A 21,478-nucleotide genomic window follows, 5' to 3' on the forward strand; every position below is an offset into this window, starting at 1 on the left:
CTAATATTCCCTCACTTGATCACCAATCCTATTGTCCTTTGTGTGATTTTTTTTTCTACACAATTCTAAACACGAATGCATAATACACATAATTTCCAAGAATCCCGGTGAATGTTTTGGCGCTTGAAGAGGTGTTAATTTGCTACATTGGTTTTCTTGGCTTATGTGGTAACTCCGTACAAGATAAAATGCATACAGTGGAGCCTGGGTACATGGCAGTGATGTGTATGCGGTTGTTATGAGCATGTAGGGTGGAATTATGTTAGCTAGTAGGTTGCCATCTACAAGGCATACAATACCTGTAGTGTGTTGTTGGAGATGGCTGGAAATTAAATATGGACTGCTTCAAGACTGAATGTAAAAGTTGTTCAAACTGGAAATGGTTTAACTACCTCTTTCCCTGGCTGGTTTAGCTAATGGAGTCGTTTCCCTGGCTGGTTTAGCTAATGGAGTCGTATGGAGTGCATATACTTTAATCATATGCTAATACAGCTGCTGCAGCCACCACAAATGGCTGATGATCATCAATTGAACTACTCTCTTTGATCAAAGCCATAATTAAGCCTGTTGCAGTGGACATCAATTCATGAACAAGTTTATTTTCGAGGTTTCCGAACTTATTAGCAAAGAAATGGATGTAAGCAAAAGGAGTGATCAAAGCCATATTCCATTCCAATGTAGTCAACTCCCGGTAATATTACTGCCCATGGTTGATGCTCATAGATGTGTTTCTGGTTCGGTAGCTTGTCATGTGTTTCTGGTTCGGTAGCTTGTCAGCTTTTTCAGCTTGCAATGGTTCCAGATCACTACTTCAGTTCAACACTTCAGTTCAAACTGGAAATATTTTTCAACCATTTCCAGTTTGAGGGGGGATGTTGGAGATTGCACTTCCTTGCTATAAGGAAAGTCTGTTATATTTGTTAGTACTCCGTAGCTTGTATATATACATATAGCGCACTCTCCTTGTATTAATTACTTACTTACTTAGACCAATAATAAAATGCAAAACACATTTTATTTAGTTCTCTCTTCTTCTCCTAACACTGCTTGAAGCTTCCATCAATGACTTCCCTACCTTTTCTTCGTGATTTTCTTCCACCTTAGATCACAAATTCTATCAAATACCAACATTAAATAGTTTTCACTACTCCGGCCTAAGTGATTAAGGTTATTAAAAGTAAAAGTTGAACTTAGAAAAACAAGTTCATTTAAATGAAACAACTAAATATATGTTTTGTTCACCTTATTTTCACTTACTTTGTAAAATAAGTTCAGGAAAAATAAAAGTTCATCAAGTATAATTTATAACTAAAATAAGTTTTGATAACTTCTAATAAAATCATATACATTTAAGTAAATTTTGATAAAAAAAAGTTCAAAAAATTAAGTGAAAATCGGATAAATAAAACGTATTTTAAAAAATGAGAAGAAAAAACGGATAAAGTATTCGATAGAGATGATCAGACAAAAAGCAAGAAATCACATGAAAATATTGAAACTCCACTTGTTTAAATGTATTGCAATTTGCAAGCAAGATATTAGCAAATTAAATGCTCCGTAACAATGTTTCGAAGACATAACTATGATAATTAAGTCAAAATGAGCTTATTTTTAAGTATTTTCAAGGAATTATATTGTCGTGCTTAACATCATGCATAATTATAAGAAATATGCTATTGTCGGAAAAAATATATTGGTACAAAGGAGTTTATTTAAATAAAGTATCTAAAATCATATTTTAAAATATCATCTCCCACTTGGAAATAGTCTAGTATTCCCATTGTTTCACAAAAATCTTACGGAGTACCTTAATCCACTTTAATAATACACATATATACCGATATACGTATCAATTGCCTGTTGATTTAATGGTGATTAGAGCTGAACTTGGTAGGGAGGACCCTGTGTTCGATCCCTTGCAACAATAATTAAGAGGGAACTTAAACCTATCCACTCAAAACTTGCCCCGAATACGAATTAGCCCCGAGGGTGAATCGGGTGGTACACCCAAATAAAAATACACCGATACACGTAGTACTAGATTAGATTTTGTATAAGCACAAACATTCTATAATTATTATTTGACTTTTTTTAATGAAACTTTTAACTTAAATATTTGTCGCCCTAAATAAATACATAATTAATAAATGTTAAACATATTCATTTAATCGTATACTTCGTAATACTTCATATGCAATATTTATCCTATTATATATTCATATACTTAATATGCTAAAATATACGTAGTATATTCCATTGTTGATAAACTATTTGGCTAAATTAATACGTGATAGATATTTTTATTGTCGTATTATGTAATTCAACCTTTTTTTCATACAAAAAAGTACAATCTACAAAATAGGATAGAAAGTTAAAATAAAATAAAATAAAGTAGATATATAATATATTTTTTAAGGATGGGTTTTTTGGTGGGGAAATTTTGCTCCCATAATTGACATGTGTCATTCTTGATGTGGGTTTTAGTATAAAGTTGTAGATTATAGTCCTTTTGTTTTTGAGATATTTTTTCTTAAAAAATATATATTTTTTAACGTTTTCTAAGAGAAATTCCAATGGCAAGCTAATTGTCAAACTAACTTGTTATGTCACCTAAGATTTAAAACTAATTAGCTTTTTAGCTAGCTAGTTTGTATTTCAACGGCAAGCTAATTTACCAAACTAGCTTTGATAGTTAAATAAGTCGACTTCTACAATAATAATCTGATCCCACAATAATATTATTGTCGATCTAAAGGCAACAATTTACTCTTACACGTCTTTTACATACATAGTGTGATATTGACCTTTATTTGTCATATAGTGAATATAACACATTAAACACCAATTTCTTGGATATAGTAACCATTTTTTTTGAATCAAAGTAACTTATATTTTAAAAGAGAACCGCGACTTAAAATCATATTATTCAAGCACAACTTATACTTAAGACCCTAATTTAATATTTTTTTCATAAAAATTATAATAAACACGTCAAAATAAATTACAATCAAGTGGTTAAGTTTCTTTTATACATGATCCACAATTAATGTTACCATTACAATTTATTTATTTTCCTTTTTTGGAATGATCCGGCAATTTTAACTTATTAAATCTAAAAGGTGATAATATTAAATAAATAATCACGTGAAACTGTTAAAGTATGGAACCCCACGAGACAATAATAACGCTCCATTAATATTATCTATATTCCAAAGACATAATGACATAAAGTAAGTTTAAATACATAATTGGCACATGTGTTTTCTTTGTTATTCTATTGCAAGTGGGAAATGTAGATACGTGTACAATGTTTTATTATAAACAACAAAATATTTGTATTTAATGAAGTTCATCTTGCTCATTTCATTTGCATCAACTCAGAATGGCTCAAGCCCACCTTATTATAGTTTCACTCCTTTTGGTCCTCGCCTTGTTTGTAGACCTCTCTTACTCCCAACCTATAACCGATCTATGCCATCCCCACGATAAAAAGGTACTCCTCCGTATCAAAAACCACTTGGGCAACCCTTCCTCGCTTTCGTGGGACCCCAACACTGACTGTGCCGGGTGGACCGGAATTCAATGCAACAGTCAAGGCCACGTCATCAGGTTCGCAATCAACCAGGCCTTAGATATCCACGGCCCAATACCGCCGTTTTTGGACCGACTTCCGGCCTTGACCAGTCTCTACTTTGATGGTATTCCCAATTTATCTGGCCCAATACCGTCGTACATCGGTAAACTCACTAAACTTACTGATTTTAGCATCATTGGAACCAACGTCACTGGCCCAATCCCTGAGTTTCTGGGCCAGCTCACGAACTTGAACCTACTTTACCTCTATTCCAACAAGTTTACTGGGCCGATCCCTAATTTTCTAGGCCTGCTCAAGAGCTTGGTTTATCTCGACATCTCTTCCAATCTACTCACAGGCCCAATTCCTGTGGCCTTAGCCCAACTAACCAATATTGAAATCCTTTCTCTAAGCTCAAATAAATTGTCTGGCAACATACCAGATTTTATAGCCCAAAAACTCAAGAGTATAAAAATACTAGAACTCAATTACAACTCCCTGTCAGGCCCAATCCCACCATCATTGGGCTTCTTGCCCAACATCTCATCAATTGGGCTTGCCGGGAACCAATTAAGCGGCCCAATCCCAAAGTCGTTAGGGCGCGGTAATTTAAATTTTATCCGCCTTAGTCAAAACAAATTAACGGGGGATGCCTCGTTTTTGTTTGAAAAGGCTAACAAAAACGTCATGATTCTAGAGGTTGCAAACAATCTTTTAAAGTTTGACTTTACAAAAGTTGACTTGGCCCCAAGCTTATCAACCATGAATATAAGCCACAATATGATATATGGATCTCTCCCTAAACGATTCAGCCTATTTTCGACGGATTCTGTTGATGTGAGTTATAATCAACTTTGTGGCCCGATTCCAAATGGTCGTCGTTACAAACGGGTTGACCCTATCATATTTGCCCACAATAAATGCCTTTGTGGTGGCCCATTTCCTGGTTGCAAGTAACCATGCATTATTTGTGAAAGTTGTCAAACGATTTAAGGCTTTCTTGTGATCTTTAGTTTGTTTTTTTCTTTGAGTTTGCAATTGTACGTGGATGTAATGCTTATTTGGAAAAGGCTAGGGATACACATGGTGTGCAAGAGCATCTTGCACACCACCACTCATTTTTTGACACCTCCCAAAACCTACAAAAAATTGAGAGGGAAAACTGATTCTGAAAACTGAGATTTGAGCGGGATTTTTTTCACAGAATTGCGCCTTCTTTGGAAGTGGGCGGGACTATTTTCAGAAAATTGCGCCGTTGTTTGAGCGCCAAGTGAAATTGTAATGGATTTCATTTTCTTTCATCTCCATTCATCTCTACCATTGTCAATCAAAGAAACATTTGAAGGTAAACTATTAATCCAAAAAAAAAATAGTTACCATTCTATTTCATCATCATCTACGGGCTACAGCAATTATTTTGACTCTCCCTCAATTTCCCCTTTCCTCCATTGATAAACAGTGAAAATTAACACATATTAAAACCCCAAAATTCTCCTCCATATTTTCCATGTTTTGTTTTTGTTATAATTGATTAAAACAAAATTTTCAGGCGACAAATTACTATTTTCGGTGTACACTTAAGATTTTCATTGATGGGTGAGTTTGTATTCTCCGTAATATTTTGTTTGCATCGAAGGTGATGAGGATTGTAACTGCACACAAGGTGTTCGACAAAATGGTTCAATGAAAATGTCTTTAATTTTATTTCGGTTGTTCAACTATTACTATCGTTTTTGGTTTTGGATCCGATTTTGGGTTATGGAATTTGCATTTGGAGTTGCTTTGAACGCTCCCTTACTCATTGGTATTGTCAGAAGGACACTTAGTTAATTTTTCTGGATGATCAACGGTTGAACAAAACGTTCGATTCTGGAGATACAATGATCAAAAGCAAGACAAATGGAGATAGAAACAGGCAAAAAGTAAATGGTATGTTCTCGTTATTGAGTTAATACATCTTTGCCATTCACGTTTTATTTGGTTGAAATATTCCTTCTAGTCTAACTATGTAAGAAATGTGAAATTCAACTTCATGATTGTACATGGAGTATTTTCCACAAACTCTACAACTATTGCTTTTTTAGGTCCTTCATGATCAATTTTAGCTTAGTGTTCGTCATTTGGACAGAAGAACGATAAAGTGAGAATACAGAACTTGGGTTATCAGTACAAGAGCTCGCTTCTCGAGCTGTATCTCGAGCCAGGGCAAAAGCTGCTAAAAATATCAGCACCCCAAATTCAGCTCATCAGTTTGAGGTTTCTTGGAGAGGGTTTTGTGGCGATCGTTCTCTACAGGGCACATTTAGTGAAGGTTTGATATTGATTAATAGTTACCTAAGACTTTAGAATGTGTTTCTGAGACATAATACTTGAGTTGTATTGGCAAACAATGATGTCAAGTTTTGTGTTGAAGTATAGAATATCGCCAGCAGATGTTTATGTTTCATAACCTTTTTCCTCAATTTTCCTGATGACATTCAAGCTTGTTTGTATTTTTGGAATGTCTAGGTCACTCAACCTGATACACTAGCGCAACTATTTAAAAATGCTTTGACCTCCCTTCATTGATATCGTCAAGTGTATTGCAACCTTTATTTATTTATGTAAGTAGAGGCATCATGAATTGTTGTATAGTCAAGTACTTCGTATATTGTTTCTGATGTGGTGGATGGTGGTGGTAGCAGTTAAATTGAGTGTAGGTGTTGGTTAGGTTGTTGTTGGTTCCGAGGGCCGTGATGCGTCGTTTGATATTTTTACTCCTTGGGAGGTTCAAACAGTAGAGCTTAGGCACCGACAACTCGGCAAGAGTCTTCTCAGGTGTTGCCTACTGATATCTGTTAGCTGCCATTGATGTTGGTCCGGTGGGGAAGGGTTCTTTTGGCTGCTGAAACTTCACGCTCGTACTTTGTAATGGAGTGTTTTTGGGCATCCGGGTCAACTGTTGATCAGAGTTGACTTCTTCTTTAGTTTACGTTTTTTATTTGGTTTTGTGGGCTTTACTTTTAAGCCTTGTATAGTACAAGTGAAATTTAATTTGAGAATTATTTTTTTTTTAATCTCATTTGTATCATAAATGTACTTTTAATAAGAAATGAATCGTTTATCTATGTGTAATTATTTATGTATCAATAAAAATTTAAGAAATAAAAATATATCAATATATTTTTTTACTTTTTTCGGCCTCTGAGGGCTTTGATTTTCCCCCCCTCAAAACCACATCATTAGACTAATCACCTAGCATATGATGAAAATTCAAGTGCTTGGGTTTTTAAGTTTAATTTTGGTTTTATGAGATCATTTCAGTTTTTAACTTTAATTATGGTTTTATGGGATCATTTTAATATTTTTATTGGCGAGTTAATAATCTAAGTTATTTAAATCTTTTATAAAACAAAATTAAGATCCGCCATCAAGATAAAAAAATATTTTAATTAACTTTGACTATGATCATATAGGATACCAAGGTCTCGGGTTCGAGCCTTGGGAATGGTAAAAATCTCAACTAGGTGGGATGCTTCCCATCGAGGTACCCATGCAAACTCCCGCGTGAGATTAGTCCACTGTTGGAGGATCGAACAATAACCTTAGTGGTAGGATGATCAAGTAACTAGTTTAGCGGGGGTGTCATTTTACCTTTAAATAAAATCAAACTCAACTGAAATAGATGTATAACTCCTAACATTTTTTTAATAACCTAAATCGTTCACATCGTTTATAATACAAATAACTTTGCCACCACCAAATTGAAAAAGTTAGCTGCAACAAAACTCTATTTAATTTCACTGCTACTATAGAGGATCATTTCACTTTTAAAGAAATCATGACATAAAAATTTCAAACTCAACTAAAGTAGAATAAAAGAATTTTCTTTCTAAGGATTGATGTGCTGATACCCCCTTGTCGCAATGTCACTGCTACACTGCTTTAATATACTTCCTCCGTCCCTTAATACTCGCACCGGTTTGACCGGTGTGGAGTTTACACTTGAATTGACTTATTAATTTAATACGTGTTAGTTGATAGTGGGGTATTTTATTTTAATATAGTTAGTGTGAAATGTGTAATGGGTGGGGAGTGGTGAGTGGGGGTTTGAATTTTTAAATGATTTTTTGTAGGGAGTATGGGTGTAGGTGGGTTAGTAAGTAAGTGTGAGAAATAATATAATATTGGTTAAAATTTCTATTTATAGAAACGGTGCAAGTATTAAGAGACGGCCCGAAAAGGAAAGCGGTGCAAGTATTAAGGGACGGAGGGAGTATACTCTAAGTGCACGCACCTGTGTTCGATTCCTAACAAGAGCCCAAAAATAATTTATTTAAAGTGTAAAAAACCATTTTATGGGATCATATTTTAGTCATACAAAAATCAAAATATTGGATATACATTTTTTTTTCAACCTTAACATGGATATTTTGGCAACTCGATGCTCTTATGGGAACTATCAGATAATTTATCGTCCTCAATATAAAAAGGGGTTTATTGGTGATATAAGATTGGTTTTTTCTTATATTAAATATTACATATTTTTATGGTCACGCAAGAGCTTATAATAAAACATAACGATACCAGAAAATAGCTCACGATCTCCAAAAAAAGATTTGTTTTTACCGTATGTTTGGACTTGTATAATATTTTGAAAAATGACTTTGTATGTTGTAGATAGATTGTTTAGGTGTAACTTTGAAAAGTTAGGTTACATGTTGTTTTTTTTTGTTTTTTTTTAATTAACCTTGATTACCATTATTCGAGATCATTTTACATTTAAAGAAATTAAATTTTAAATAAAATCAAACTCAACTAAAATAGATATGTAACTCCTAACATTTTTATAATAACCTAAATTGTTCATATCTTTGATAATACAAAATAATGTTGCCACCACCAAGATTGGAAAAGTACGCTAGCGCAACACATTGTATTAACTTTGACTACCCTTATAAAAGATTATTTCACCTTTAAAAGAATCATAATTAAAAAAAAAATCTCAAACTCAACAAAATTAGATTAAAACAATTTAATTTCCAAAGATTGATGTGTTGATACCCCTTATCACAATGGTCACTGCTATGTTGTTTTAACATATAGTAATTTAATTATGCACCCCTGTTCATTTCCTAACAAGAGCCCACAAATAATTTTATTTAAGTATTAACAATTGTTTTGTATTTCAATAACTTCAAAGAGCTAGATTTAAATAACTAACTAAGTTTGACTACGTTTACACGAGATCATTTAACTTTTGAAGAAATTAAATTTAAATAAAACCAAACTCAAGTAAAGCAGATACGTAATTTCTAACATTTTCATAAACATCTAAGTTGTTTGCTTCTTGTTATAACGCAAAATGACGACCCACCACCAAAATTGAAAAACACAATGTATTATAACTTTATCTATGATTAAAAGGATCATTTCACCTTTTTAAAAAATCACATTCAGAATTCTCAACCTCGGTAAAATTAGACAAAAAAAAATTTGTTTGCAATGACTTACGTGCTGATACCCCTTGCTACAATGGTCACTACTATACTGATATAACATATACTCTAACCGTGTGTGCCAGTGTTCGATTCTTGTCAAGAGCAAATAAAACAAATTTTTAATTGTGACAAACCATTTTTATGGGATCATTTTGGTCATGAAAAGATCAAAATGTTGATGTTTTTCTTCACCTTTAACTATGATTTTTTAAGTTTAAAGATATGAGTATCAGTACATGCATTTTCTTTCATTATCCATAGACGAATCATATGAGTACATGCATTTTTTTTCAAGACATAACAAAAAAAAACTGATGAAGCTACACATGATAATTAAACTCAAAGTCTAAACTTCATTGTTTACAACAAATATATTTTTTGAAAAACCATTATATTATTCATAATATCTGAAGCTTAAACTACATCAAAGAGTTTCTGATATGCAAAAGATTATTCGTTGCACGCATCTGTCATTACAGCCCACATCATATATTGTCGAAATAGCATATCGTTACTGCCATATAACTGGATGAAAAGATAAACAAAATTGGATAAAATTTATGAATAAACTCACAAATGATCCCATAAAAAGATTCAATACATAAAGAAATGAAGTATTGTTTATTATGATTCGGTAAATACTAAAAAGAAACCATAAAAACAATAGTAACATAAAACAACAATTGCCCAAAGAAAAAAAAAGATCCACATATAAAGGATCGAACGCAGGTTTAGGGGCAGTGTAAAGATGATCATATAAACTTCGTTGTAACCAGTTTGGCAAGGGGTAACAGCACATCCATTTGTGCTAGAAAATATATAATATATTTGAGATTTTGAGAATATAGATAAGGTTTTATAAGCAGCGAATGTTTAGATTTCATAATACATAAAATGATCTCACGTATTAAATACATACTTATAAAATTTAATTTTCATTAAAAAAACATACGGAGTACTTTCTAGTAAAAATATAATTTTTTTTTTTTTGCCAATAACCCTTTATTGAATTAGGACCGAATATTGTATTATTATCTACGATTAAAAAGGATGATATCACCTTTAAAGAAATCTTATTTGGAATTCTCAAACTCCGTAAAATTATATTTAAAAGTTTCGTTTGAAATGACATATGTGATGATCCCTCTTGCTAAAGGGGTCACTATTACACTGCTATAACATCTACTCGATCTAACTGCGAGAACCCGTGCTTGATTCTTGACTAGAGAAAAAATAACCAAATTTTTAATTGTGACAAACCAAATTATGGGATCATTTTAGTCAATAAAACATCAAACTTAATATTGAATGTTTTTTTCACCTTTAACTATGACTTTTTGGTAAATCGTTATCTTTATGGGGACTATTTGATAATTAATTTACCTCATTATCAAAAAAGAGTTGGTTGTTAAAAATACGGAGTATAATTTATTTTAAAAAAATTATATACTACATATTTTTATGATTACACAAAGGCTTACAATAAAACTTAATGATACCAGAAAATGTTTACTAATCTCCAAATGAAATTTTTATTGCTGTATGTCTAAACCTATAAAATAGTAACGTTATCCAAAAATAATAACTCCGTACGTTGTAAATGAATTTATTTAAATCAAACTTCGAATAGTTAGCCTTTAATTACTAAGTTTGGCTAAGATTACACAAGATTATATAACTTTTGAAGAAATTAAATTTAAATAAAAATAAACTCAAGTAAAATAGATGTGTAACCCCTAACTTTTTCATAAACATCTACTTAGTAAGTTGTTTAATTTACTTCTAGTTATAATATAAAATTATGACTCACCACCAAGATTAGAAAAGATAGCTAGAACACATGAATGTGTTATAATATTATCTACGACTATAAAGGATCATTTCACCTTTACATAAATCATATTTAGAATTCTCAAACTCGGTAAAATTAGATTAAAAGATTTATGTTTGCAATGACTTACGTGCTGATACCCCTTGCTACAATGGTCACTACTAAGCTGTCACAACATCTACTCTAACTGCGTAAACCCGTGTTCGACTCTTCTCAAGAGGATAAATAGCCAAATTTTTAATTGCGGATCAAAACCATTTTACGGGATCATTTTAGTCATGAAAAGATCAAAATTTTAGATGATTTTATGGTTACTCGTTTCCTTTATGGGGAATGCACTTATTGCTTTTATGGGGAATGCACTTATTGCTTTTACGGGGAATTAAAGATTATTAATTGTTGATTGTTGGAAACTTAAAACAAATTTGAAATTCAAAATTAAATTTTCAAAACAGATTTCAAATTTCAGTTTAAAATTTTCAAAAGAGATGAATCTTTTAAAATTGAGGTGGCATATTATAAGTGGTGGTGTGCAAGATGCTCTTGTACACCTTGTGTACTTCTATCATCATCCTGCTTATTTAGTATTGTAATATTAGTTGGGTTTTGTTTTCTTCGACTTTATGTTGACTGGAGTAACCATCAAATTGGAAAATTATACTCCCTCCGTCCCAAAATTATATTCCTGCTTTTTTAAACGAGCGTCCCAAAATTATCTTTCTGTTTCTAATTTTTGCTACTATGGTTCCCACTTTCTCATGTACTATATTAATTAAAATTGAATTGAAAACCCAACCATGTACTATATTCCACTTTTCCCATGTACTATATTCTCTTTTACATGTACTTTATTCTACTTTTCCATACAACTCAATCATCATTTATACTTTATTTTACTTTTTCATGTACTATATTCCACTTTTCTTAAAATCTTTTTGGTCAAATAAGAAGATTTATGGGACGGAGGGAGTATAAGTTTGTTTGTTTCACCAATTGACTACTTGTCAATTAAGCGTCTCTTGAAATGATTCTAAGAAGTTGTTTTAAGGAACGTTTTCACACGAAATTATTACACCGACAATAAGTACAAGGTTTATAAGATTGACTGTGAGGGGATAAAAAGAAATGATTGGCTGTGCATCAGCCACGTACTCCGGTGTGTTTCATCTTTTCTTCGGTCTTACTTTTTGTATTTTTTTTTCTTTACGTTACAAAGAAAGAGACAAAAAATGATCGACCATCATTAGTGTGCACTTAAAATTATACAAGTTGAATTTAATTATGAGAAACAGGGTAGGGTTTCTAATTTCTATCACATATACTCCCTCCGTCCCGGAATACTCGACCCGGTTTAACCGGCACAAAGTTTAAGGGACTTGAATTGACTTATTTAATTTAATAGGTAGTAGTTGATAGTGGGGTATTATTTTAATGTAGTTAGTGGGGGGTGGGTTAAGAGGTGGGGTTGGAGGAGAGTAGGGGTTGAATTTTTGATTTTTTTTGTATGGAGTAGGGGGTAGGTGGGTTAATAGGGGTGGAGTGAGAAATAATATAATATTGTTAGAATATTTCCATTTTTAGAAACAGGTCAAGTATTAAGGGACGACCCGATAAGGAAAACAGGTCAAGTATTCCGGGACGGAGGGAGTAGGGCGCTTCATTACCTTTGAGGCAAACAGGGTGCCCAAACCCTGCCCACTTGCTTAATTGGTCCAACTAAATCATTAACTCGGGTAGGAAAAAAACTATCTCACTAGCCATATTTTCCCATGATACACCTTGATCATAGTACGACCCGTCTTGGCAGGTCTGTGCATGATAGATCTCAGGTTCAAATCTCAGCTCCGGTCCTCATTTATAATTTATTATTGCCATCGAGAGTTGTGGCTTATTCACACTAAAAATAAATAAGTAAAACCTTGGTCATATATAGTTGAATTGATCTCATTAACCCCAATTTCTCATGAACTAATATAGTACTACCTCCGTTTCATTAAGTTATATACGTTTTGGAAAATATGTCCAACAATCAAAACTTTGACCACAAATTCTTACTATTATGTCTATAAAAAATTATCATGAGATATTTTGTTAGATTCGTCTCAAAATGTATTATATAAATATCAACTTTTTATAATTTTTGTCATACAGAATTGGATATATTTTAGGTCAAACATTACACCGGAGTTTATGCAAATAGTAAGATAAAAACTTTGTGAAACAGAGGCAGTAATAAACTAAGTAGTCATAATCATTTATATAAAACAAAACCAATACTCCGTATGAAACTTTTACTTGGTACTGGAGTACAAAATAACCTCAAAATTCAAGAGCATATCTGTACTATCTATACGTACATGTGCTCTAATTTATTTCATGGACATAAACTTATTGCACATTTTCAGAAACTTATTGCTCAAACTCTACATTGTAGAGTTATTTTAGAACTCTAAAGGATCCAAAACCGACTGACCGACAGATTATATTATATTATATTATATTATATTATATAACACGGTACGTGAATAACGTGATCGATCATGGGCAGAAAGTGAGCTTATAATTAGTTCCAGAAGGACAAGCAAAAGTACTAGTCTGATCATCATGAGGGTTACTGTATACATCAGGGCATTGGTTCTTAAAAAACTGTGAGTCACCATTAGGACCGCAAGAACCACCACCGGCCGTACAAGGATTGTTACACCCATGACTGACCCTAAACTGACCCGGGCATTGCCCGTTTATATCGGCCGTACAACGGATATCACGGCACTTACCCTCTATGGCACCGATATTACTAGCGGGAGTGAAGGAGATAGGGATGTTGAACCCTTCAATAAGTGAGGGATATCAATGGTGTCATGATCTTGAGTTAGAGTGTATTCAAGTACGGTTTTTGGTTTTTCACCCCAAAAACGAGGGTCACAATCAAGTTTCCCACACCCTCCTGTTTCACAGTTTCCGTTACCGTTTCCGTCGAAGTTACAACCAGTACGGCCCCAAATACGGGCCATGCTGGTGCCCGGAGGTGGGTTGACGTCCCAGGTGTAAGGTGTTGCCTTGGTTTAGTTGCTGCCCGCTGCCTGGGTCGGCTGCTGCCCAGACGGTGTAGGGGCAGTTGTTGAGTACTGTGATTGTGGTTGCATTGGTGAAGACGATGAAGGAGATTAGAAATGTGATAAGGAAAGCAGATAGAGGACTCATTGTGGTATATGTATGGTACAATGGTACGTACGTAGTTGATTGGATGTGTGGAAATGGTAGAAAATGAGGTTGGTTTATATAGAGTTTCGAAGCACCTAATCTGATGTTGTTTGCGTAAGTAATGGGGAAAAAGCTAATACGTAATGCTCCTAGACTCCTAGTAAGGAATTTTCAAATATTTGGCACATTCTTGACGAGGAAGTAAAAACACATGTCTGATATGTGTGTCCAAATACATATCAGAACATAAGACAAAATAGGAAAAAGGACAAAAAAAAAATTAAATGGTACTTTTCTAAACACAAATGGTACTTTTTTTTACTCCGTAGAAATTTCTCCGCCCAAGGAAAATAAGGAAATTTATACTAACTTTTCTTGTTGAGTTGTCAGTGCCACGTGTCATACTTGGTACTACACATACTTAAAAATGGTCGTGGGTCGGGCTGGACTGGACTTAAGGAGTTAAGGCCGAACCCAAGGGTCATGGACTTGAACAGGCTTGATCCACACCAAGTTCACTAGTATCGAGTCGGTCCACGCCAGGCCAAAAATTTCAAGAATGGTGCCCAAGCCAAGTCTAGGCCCATGGGCTATCGTGTATAAGCCTAATTTTACTATATTTAGCATGTGTTCCCGTCGGGTCGGCTATGTCGTTTTTTTTGCAAAAAATATCGCCCAGATCCGACCCACAATCATGCTTACGTACGTAGCTAATAGGTATATTGTGTACTAGTTGGTAAAGGTTTCACCATATTACCTAAGGTCATGACTCACGAGTTTGATCATGTTTGTAAAGGTAGGGATCCCCTATCCTTCCTTCGAGTTTTATGCCTAACTTGTATAGTTGGGCTGATTTACCTATGAAAGGTCTCGATCCAATAGTACCATTCACTTTAATATTAAAAAATTGATACCACATTCGCAGTATCATTCTATTGTATTTCCCATTTTGAACGTTTTAAATCATCACCATGGATTTTCCGATTTTCTCTGTCTTTTACCCTTCTTTTCGCTTAAACTATTCCTTCCTATCTTTTCCAAAACAAATACGTAGTATGAAAAAAAACTAAATTAGACAACTAATTAAATTAAATCAGTTGTCATCTCATCTCAATACTTCTATTTCATTCAATCAAATTAATTAAGTTATATCAAAGGATCTTTTATAGGTTCATAAAACATTCTAACTTCTAGAATGTGGTGTAACCCACCAATTCATTACTACCCAATAACAATATCCACGATCCTAAAATTAATAATCACTAACACACTAATTTAAAGCACTAAATCCAACATTATGGTTGTAAACAAGTGTTAAGAACCATCTTGGTTCTACATGTATGTTTGATTGCTGTTTAATTAGTCAATCTACAAAAATATCACGTCCGTCTAAACGATCGAGTGAGATGATAATAACATTCATCACTCATCGATTACTAGAGGAAGTGAGGAATATTCAAAGGAAAATATCGAAATTTACATGCCAATAATCCTAATACGTGAGAAGTGTTGAGGAAAAGCTCCAAATTTAACGACAATTAGCCAATAATCCATTTGGATTTAACTAATGCAACAAAAATGTCAATAATATTTTGAATATTCAAATTGGACAATGATGGACGTGGTAGCGGGGTAGGATTGTTACAACTCGGGTTCGAGAAAGGCTAAATCAATTTATCTTTAGTGGGGTATGTAGAGTGTTGATAAATATGAAGAGCTTGATAGGACTGTTAGCGGTTTCTATTAGCTGGTTGATCAATTAACAGTTTGTATAAAGTGTTTGGTAAATTAACATAGAAATAGTTGCATCATTTTGACTTTGTGCACTATTTCTATATCAACATCGACTCTCCTTTTACACGATGACTTTAAAACAATGTTGTTGGATTAGTGTCAATGTCTACTTTCAAATGATATTAATAGTCAAGGTTATACATTAGAAAACGTAAAAGTCAAACTAGTACAAATATTTCTAAGCGAAATACGAAGTATATTTTAGTTGTTTAATGTACAAAATGACAATTGAAGACATTGGCATGGAATAATGTAGGTTGGTAAGAGTTGTAATTTTAGACAATATTAGGACAAAATTGTCAGTTTCATCAACTCTTTCAAACATCTAATGCAAAAAACTCATATGTTGAGTTTTTCAAAATTAGATTTTTCATCTCAAAGCTTTTTTTTCAAACTTTTCCTAACCAAATACTCCCTTAACTTTTTAAAATGATCAAATATCTAATCCACGTTAAAACTGTTTTTCTCCAAACCTCTCATTACCTAACACCCCGTTGTCTTTTCTTAATCCGGGTTATTCCTAATTCATGATTACTTGGAGCTTCAGCTCATTCCTTAATCCTATTTAGTTTTGGTTTAACTTTAATTTGATAGTTTTAGTTGGTTATTCACAATTCCCAACTTATTTTAGGCTTAGCTTATCGTTTAATTAATTTATTACTTTAATTAGATTAGTGATTAATTATATTTTGTTTGATTCGAGGGATTTAGAAATGAACTAATTTTCCTTATGTCAAAATTAACTTACTAAAAACTTGATGAAGTTAAATTTTATCATTTCTTAACATTGTTTACTAACAACAACTTGTTAGTGATAAAAACTCATAAGCCACATACGTTAATTAACATTTTTTTTTACATTAAATCATTTCGACAATTTTTGTGTAAGGCCGCCTTACCGGGAAGACCACTTTGATTGTTTAACTAATTGGTTTTATTGCTTATCTAATTAGTTTCACTAATGCGGTCTTTTGTGTAAGACCGCCTTATATAAAAGTTTGTAAAATCATTTACGGGTAATAATTTATTTGAAACAAATTACTACGGAGTAAATACAAATTATATTAAACCATTTTATGAAGTAATAGTTTAAATCTCGTAAATAAAAAAGCTAGAAACTTGAATTGTAATCAATTACACGAAATAAAAAAAATAAAGACATTAATGTTTTTTTCATGGAGTATTTCATCCGACCCAAAATAGTCGTTACACTTTTCTTTTCCCTCGTAACAAGAATTAGGGAAATTAATTCAATAACGACACAACAAAAACACTAATCATCTCATAAACCCTAATCTAATAAAACTCTAATCTGATCGAAATTGTTGTTGCTGTTCTTGTTGATGTTGTTCTTCTTGAACCGGTTGCTTACGAGCACATTTATGGTCGATGTATAAGTTGCTATATCGGAATCTATTACAACAACGATTGCAATAGTACTTACAATTATCATGTTTGGATTTGTTGTGGGCAAGTAAATCGTGTTCATTTTGTAAGATTTTACGACATTTAAGACATACGTCATGCTTTCATTGAGAGCCAAGGTTGAAGAAGAAAACAGGGGAAGGTTCAGATGAGGGTTTAGGGTTCCTATGTGCAAACTAGCCCTCCTACTTTTAATTGATTCAAATCAGCCTCTTACGTTTTGTAATTAGTGCAATCCACATCAAAATAAAATTTTGAGCCTAAACCTGAAAACCATTATACAACTTTAATTTCGCCAGAAAACGACTCCAAATTTAACGCTATGTAATTTTTGTACATTCCAAATTCTTACTCCAAATTTTAATAATTACAAAACCTTAAATTCACACACACAAAAAAAAAAAAAAAAAAAAAAGAGAGAGAGAAAAGAAACAGCAAACCGTATGAAGCAGCAACACCAAGTTCTTAACTACTCCCTCCGTCCCGGAATACTTGACCTGTTTTCCTTATCGGGCCGTCCCTTAATACTTGACCTGTTTCTAAAAATGGAAATATTCTAACAATATTATATTATTTCTCACTCCACCCCTATTAACCCACCTACCCCTACTCCATACAAAAAATAATTAAAAATTCAACCCCTACTCTCCCCCAACCCCACCTCTTAACCCACCGCCCACTAACTATATTAAAATAATACCCCACTATCAACTACTACCTATTAAATTAAATAAGTCAATTCAAGTTCCTTAAACTCTGTGCCGGTCAAACCGGGTCGAGTATTCCAGGACGGAGGGAGTATACAAATTAAATAAACTACGTATTAAAATTGTAATACATGTATTTCGTATTTCGCATAAAGCTGGTTTTCCGATAGATTTTAAAGTACTCAGATTAAGAGTAACCGAAATATACTACTCCCTCCATTCCTAAATGATCTTCCTATTTGGTGTTTGAGGTGGAAAATAAGAAAATATAATCTTGTAATGATTGGGTGGAAGAGTAATGATTGGGTGTAAGAGAAAATAATAAATAAATGAAGGAAATTAATAAAGAAATGAAATAGAGAGAAGATATTTTTATTAAAGTAATAAAAAATCATAAAAGTGAGGTTGGTGGGTGAATGGAGAAATGTGAATGGATTAAATAAGGGATGGTGGGAAAATTTATGGTAAAAAGTCATGTCCAAAAATAGAAACAGGAAGATCAAATAGGAACGACATTTATAGAAACAGGAAGATAAAAAAGGAATGGAGGGAGTACTTAATAACTAAATTGCACAATTTAGAAAGACATGAAGCTGATTTGCTTTAATTAAAAGCAAAGGGGTTTATTTACACATAGGGATATGTGGCAAATCAGCCCCAAGACTTATGTCTTATGTGACATAGGGGTTTAATTAAATTTGAATCCTTAAATTTTCTCTTTCGTAATTAATGAAAATTTCTAATCCCTCAAGTATCCATTCCTTAAATTTGTAGTTCTTTGATTAACTCCTTAATTGTTACGAAATACAATCCTTTTTAGTAACCGCCTTCTCCCAGATAGTAGCCCTCTACTTACAAATTCATCACATCTCTAACTCATATAGTTTGTTATCGTGGTTTCTTGCTGCCACCATAGCCTTTTCACTCGTTTTATAAAATTTATAGACCGTTAAGCAAAAGAATGGCCACGAGACATTTTATAGAACCCTTGTGTTATTTCAGGTTAAAATTTAATAATATAAGTATGAATTTTTTTAATATTCGCACGCATCGCGTGCAATAAGACTTGTCGATTACTAGAGGAATGAGGAATAGTCAAAAATAAATTATGAAAATTTACATGCCTAACTCCCGATTACGTAAGATTGTTGAGGAAAAGCTTGAAATTTGATGACATTTAGCCAATGATCCATTTGGCTTTAACTAATGCAACAAAATTGTCTATATTATATTTTGAATATTCAAATTGGACAACGGTAGACGTGCGAGAAATGTTAAAAATAGATAACTTTTATATTATAGCGATTTAATTTTTAAATATTTTAATCTAACTTTTAATCTGATATATGTAGTATGATATTGTACACCAGCTTTAAATAAAAAAATTGCATCCCAAATGTCACATGGAAGCCCATCAAGAAAAACACCGACCAAGCTGCCACTTTGCTTCACCGAAAATGCGCAATGCCAACCACCGGCCCATGTAGTTCCTACAAATAGTACTACTTCTTATACCAAGTACAAATGTTTCCTCATGCATAAAATTTGCCAATCAAAATTTTGTTTCAATTTAATTTGTTTTACTTTCTATCAAGTTTTTCCAATTTTCTCTAGAGGTTGAATAATGGCTCAAGGAACACTTGAAGTTGTTCTTGTCAATGCCAAAGGTCTTGAAAATGCCGATTTTCTCAGTAAGTTGCAATCATCTCTATTCAAATGACCGCGAATTCATGTTTGTACATGCATATATCACAAGCATTATAATAATTAATAACATTTCATTTGATTAATTGGAAATGCATTATTTCATTCATGATTAGCAATGTGGTTAATGACTAATTAATATATACGCAGATAAAATGGATCCTTACGTGATCCTGAATTACGGTGGCCAGAAACATAAAAGTAAAATTGCATCAGGTAATGTACATCTCATAAATATGATTATCTTTTGGAGGCAAAAGTAAGATGGTTGTCCTAATATGTCGTTATAGTTATCGTCTTTTGATCCTTTTCTCGATCTCTCTCATCATCTGAAAGGACGAGTTAGGTTTTTCCTCTCAAAGTGGTTAACCTGGTTGAATTAAGAATAGAAAAACATCATTTATTTAATTACAAGCTAGGAAATTAATTAAATTATGAATGTAGGACAAGGATCTGAGCCAGAATGGAACGAAGCTTTTACGTTCGACGTGAATTATTCCGGGGGTGCTCATCTTACCCTAAAAATTGTGGACAGTGATTTTGGTAAAGAAGATGATTGTGTTGGAGAAGCTACGTAAGTAAACGAAAATGTCTGATTTATTTCTTTATTATTAATTAAGATTTATGTGTATAAATTTATTAAGAAGCGATTAATTAGCCAATGAACTAATTAATTTAATTATTACAATGTATGTTATAATGACTTTGTAACAAAAGTATACCACTAGAACCAGTATTATCTGAAGGGAAGGTTCCAATAACATCATACAATGTCGTTAAGGATCAAGAGTTTTGTGGACAGATCAAACTCGAACTCTCCTTTACCCACAAGGTAATTAACAATAATCATTTTTTTACGTCATTTCTAACTAGAGTTTGCAAATAGATCATTTGGATTGTATTTTGTTCAGATTGGCTTAATTTGTCATATAATTATGTTCAAGTCATTTAAGCATTATCGTAACGTTGATTGCACATACAAGACTTTGGTTCAAAGGTCAGAAATAGACTAGACCTGATCATCTTAAACTTGGCCCGTCGGCTCAATTCGTAAATTATATTAGGCTCATTTTCGGGCTTGGCCCAACCTGACCAGATTTTTATTTTGGGGCTAGTTTTGGACAACTCAAAATTAGAATTTTAGTTATAAAATTGGCATGACACGAAATGAACCGAAATGCCTGCTATTTTGGTCCTAAACAACGGGTTTAGGGCACAAAAATTGACCCAAAGTCCTCCCCGGTCCGGTATGATTGGCTGATTTTGTAGGCCACCTTGAACCTAGCCCGACCCACCTTTTAATCAGGTCTAAATGGAGTTACTGTAGCCTTTAAATCTACTTTGACGAGGACGAAACTACCCTTCTTGATCCTTTTTAACAGTTTTACCTGTGTTTTTCCCCCAACTAGTGGCACGCTAAGATATTAAGGTATGTGATACTGTATGACTTATTACCTTTCTCTTCCATAACCAGGCTCACACTGATCACCGCCACGACGTGGAAGCGCAAGAAGAAAGCTATGGTGGATGGGGAGAGTCTCATCTGACTGGCCGGGAAAAGTAATCTGCATCAACTAACTGTAACATATTCTCATCATCTGTAACTTACTGTTGAATACAATTCACTACAACTTTTGTCCCTTCAATTAGTTTGTCTGTATATCAGATTGTTGTTGTGTATCAGATTTGGGATACCATTTGTTCTGTTGTTGCATTTGCAGCTGCAATAAAACTTTTGTTCCATGAAATTCAATTGTAA

General features: G+C 33.2%; 2 protein-coding genes and 1 pseudogene across 2 annotated transcripts; 2 read left to right on the forward strand and 1 right to left on the reverse strand.

Moving 5' to 3' along the window:
• Nucleotides 1-3,338: 3,338 nt before the first annotated feature.
• Nucleotides 3,339-6,580, forward strand: LOC110802100 (polygalacturonase inhibitor 2-like). The gene is made up of 2 exons (XM_056833521.1): nt 3,339-5,503; nt 5,703-6,580. Exon 1 carries the CDS (start codon nt 3,383-3,385, stop codon nt 4,529-4,531), a length of 1,149 nt encoding a protein of 382 aa, XP_056689499.1. The 5' UTR covers nt 3,339-3,382; the 3' UTR covers nt 4,532-5,503; nt 5,703-6,580.
• A 6,538-nt stretch (nt 6,581-13,118) lies between these two features.
• On the reverse strand, nt 13,119-14,151 carry LOC110802118 (osmotin-like protein OSML13; annotated as a pseudogene).
• Nucleotides 14,152-19,537: 5,386 nt separating this feature from the next.
• Nucleotides 19,538-21,467, forward strand: LOC110802106 (16 kDa phloem protein 2). The gene is made up of 5 exons (XM_022007532.2): nt 19,538-19,706; nt 19,870-19,935; nt 20,164-20,293; nt 20,437-20,551; nt 21,194-21,467. Exons 1-5 carry the CDS (start codon nt 19,640-19,642, stop codon nt 21,281-21,283), a joined length of 468 nt encoding a protein of 155 aa, XP_021863224.1. The 5' UTR covers nt 19,538-19,639; the 3' UTR covers nt 21,284-21,467.
• Nucleotides 21,468-21,478: the final 11 nt, after the last annotated feature.

The sequence above is a fragment of the Spinacia oleracea genome, chromosome 6 (genome assembly GCF_020520425.1).
Source record: "Spinacia oleracea cultivar Varoflay chromosome 6, BTI_SOV_V1, whole genome shotgun sequence".
Classification (NCBI taxonomy): Eukaryota; Viridiplantae; Streptophyta; class Magnoliopsida; order Caryophyllales; family Amaranthaceae; genus Spinacia; species Spinacia oleracea.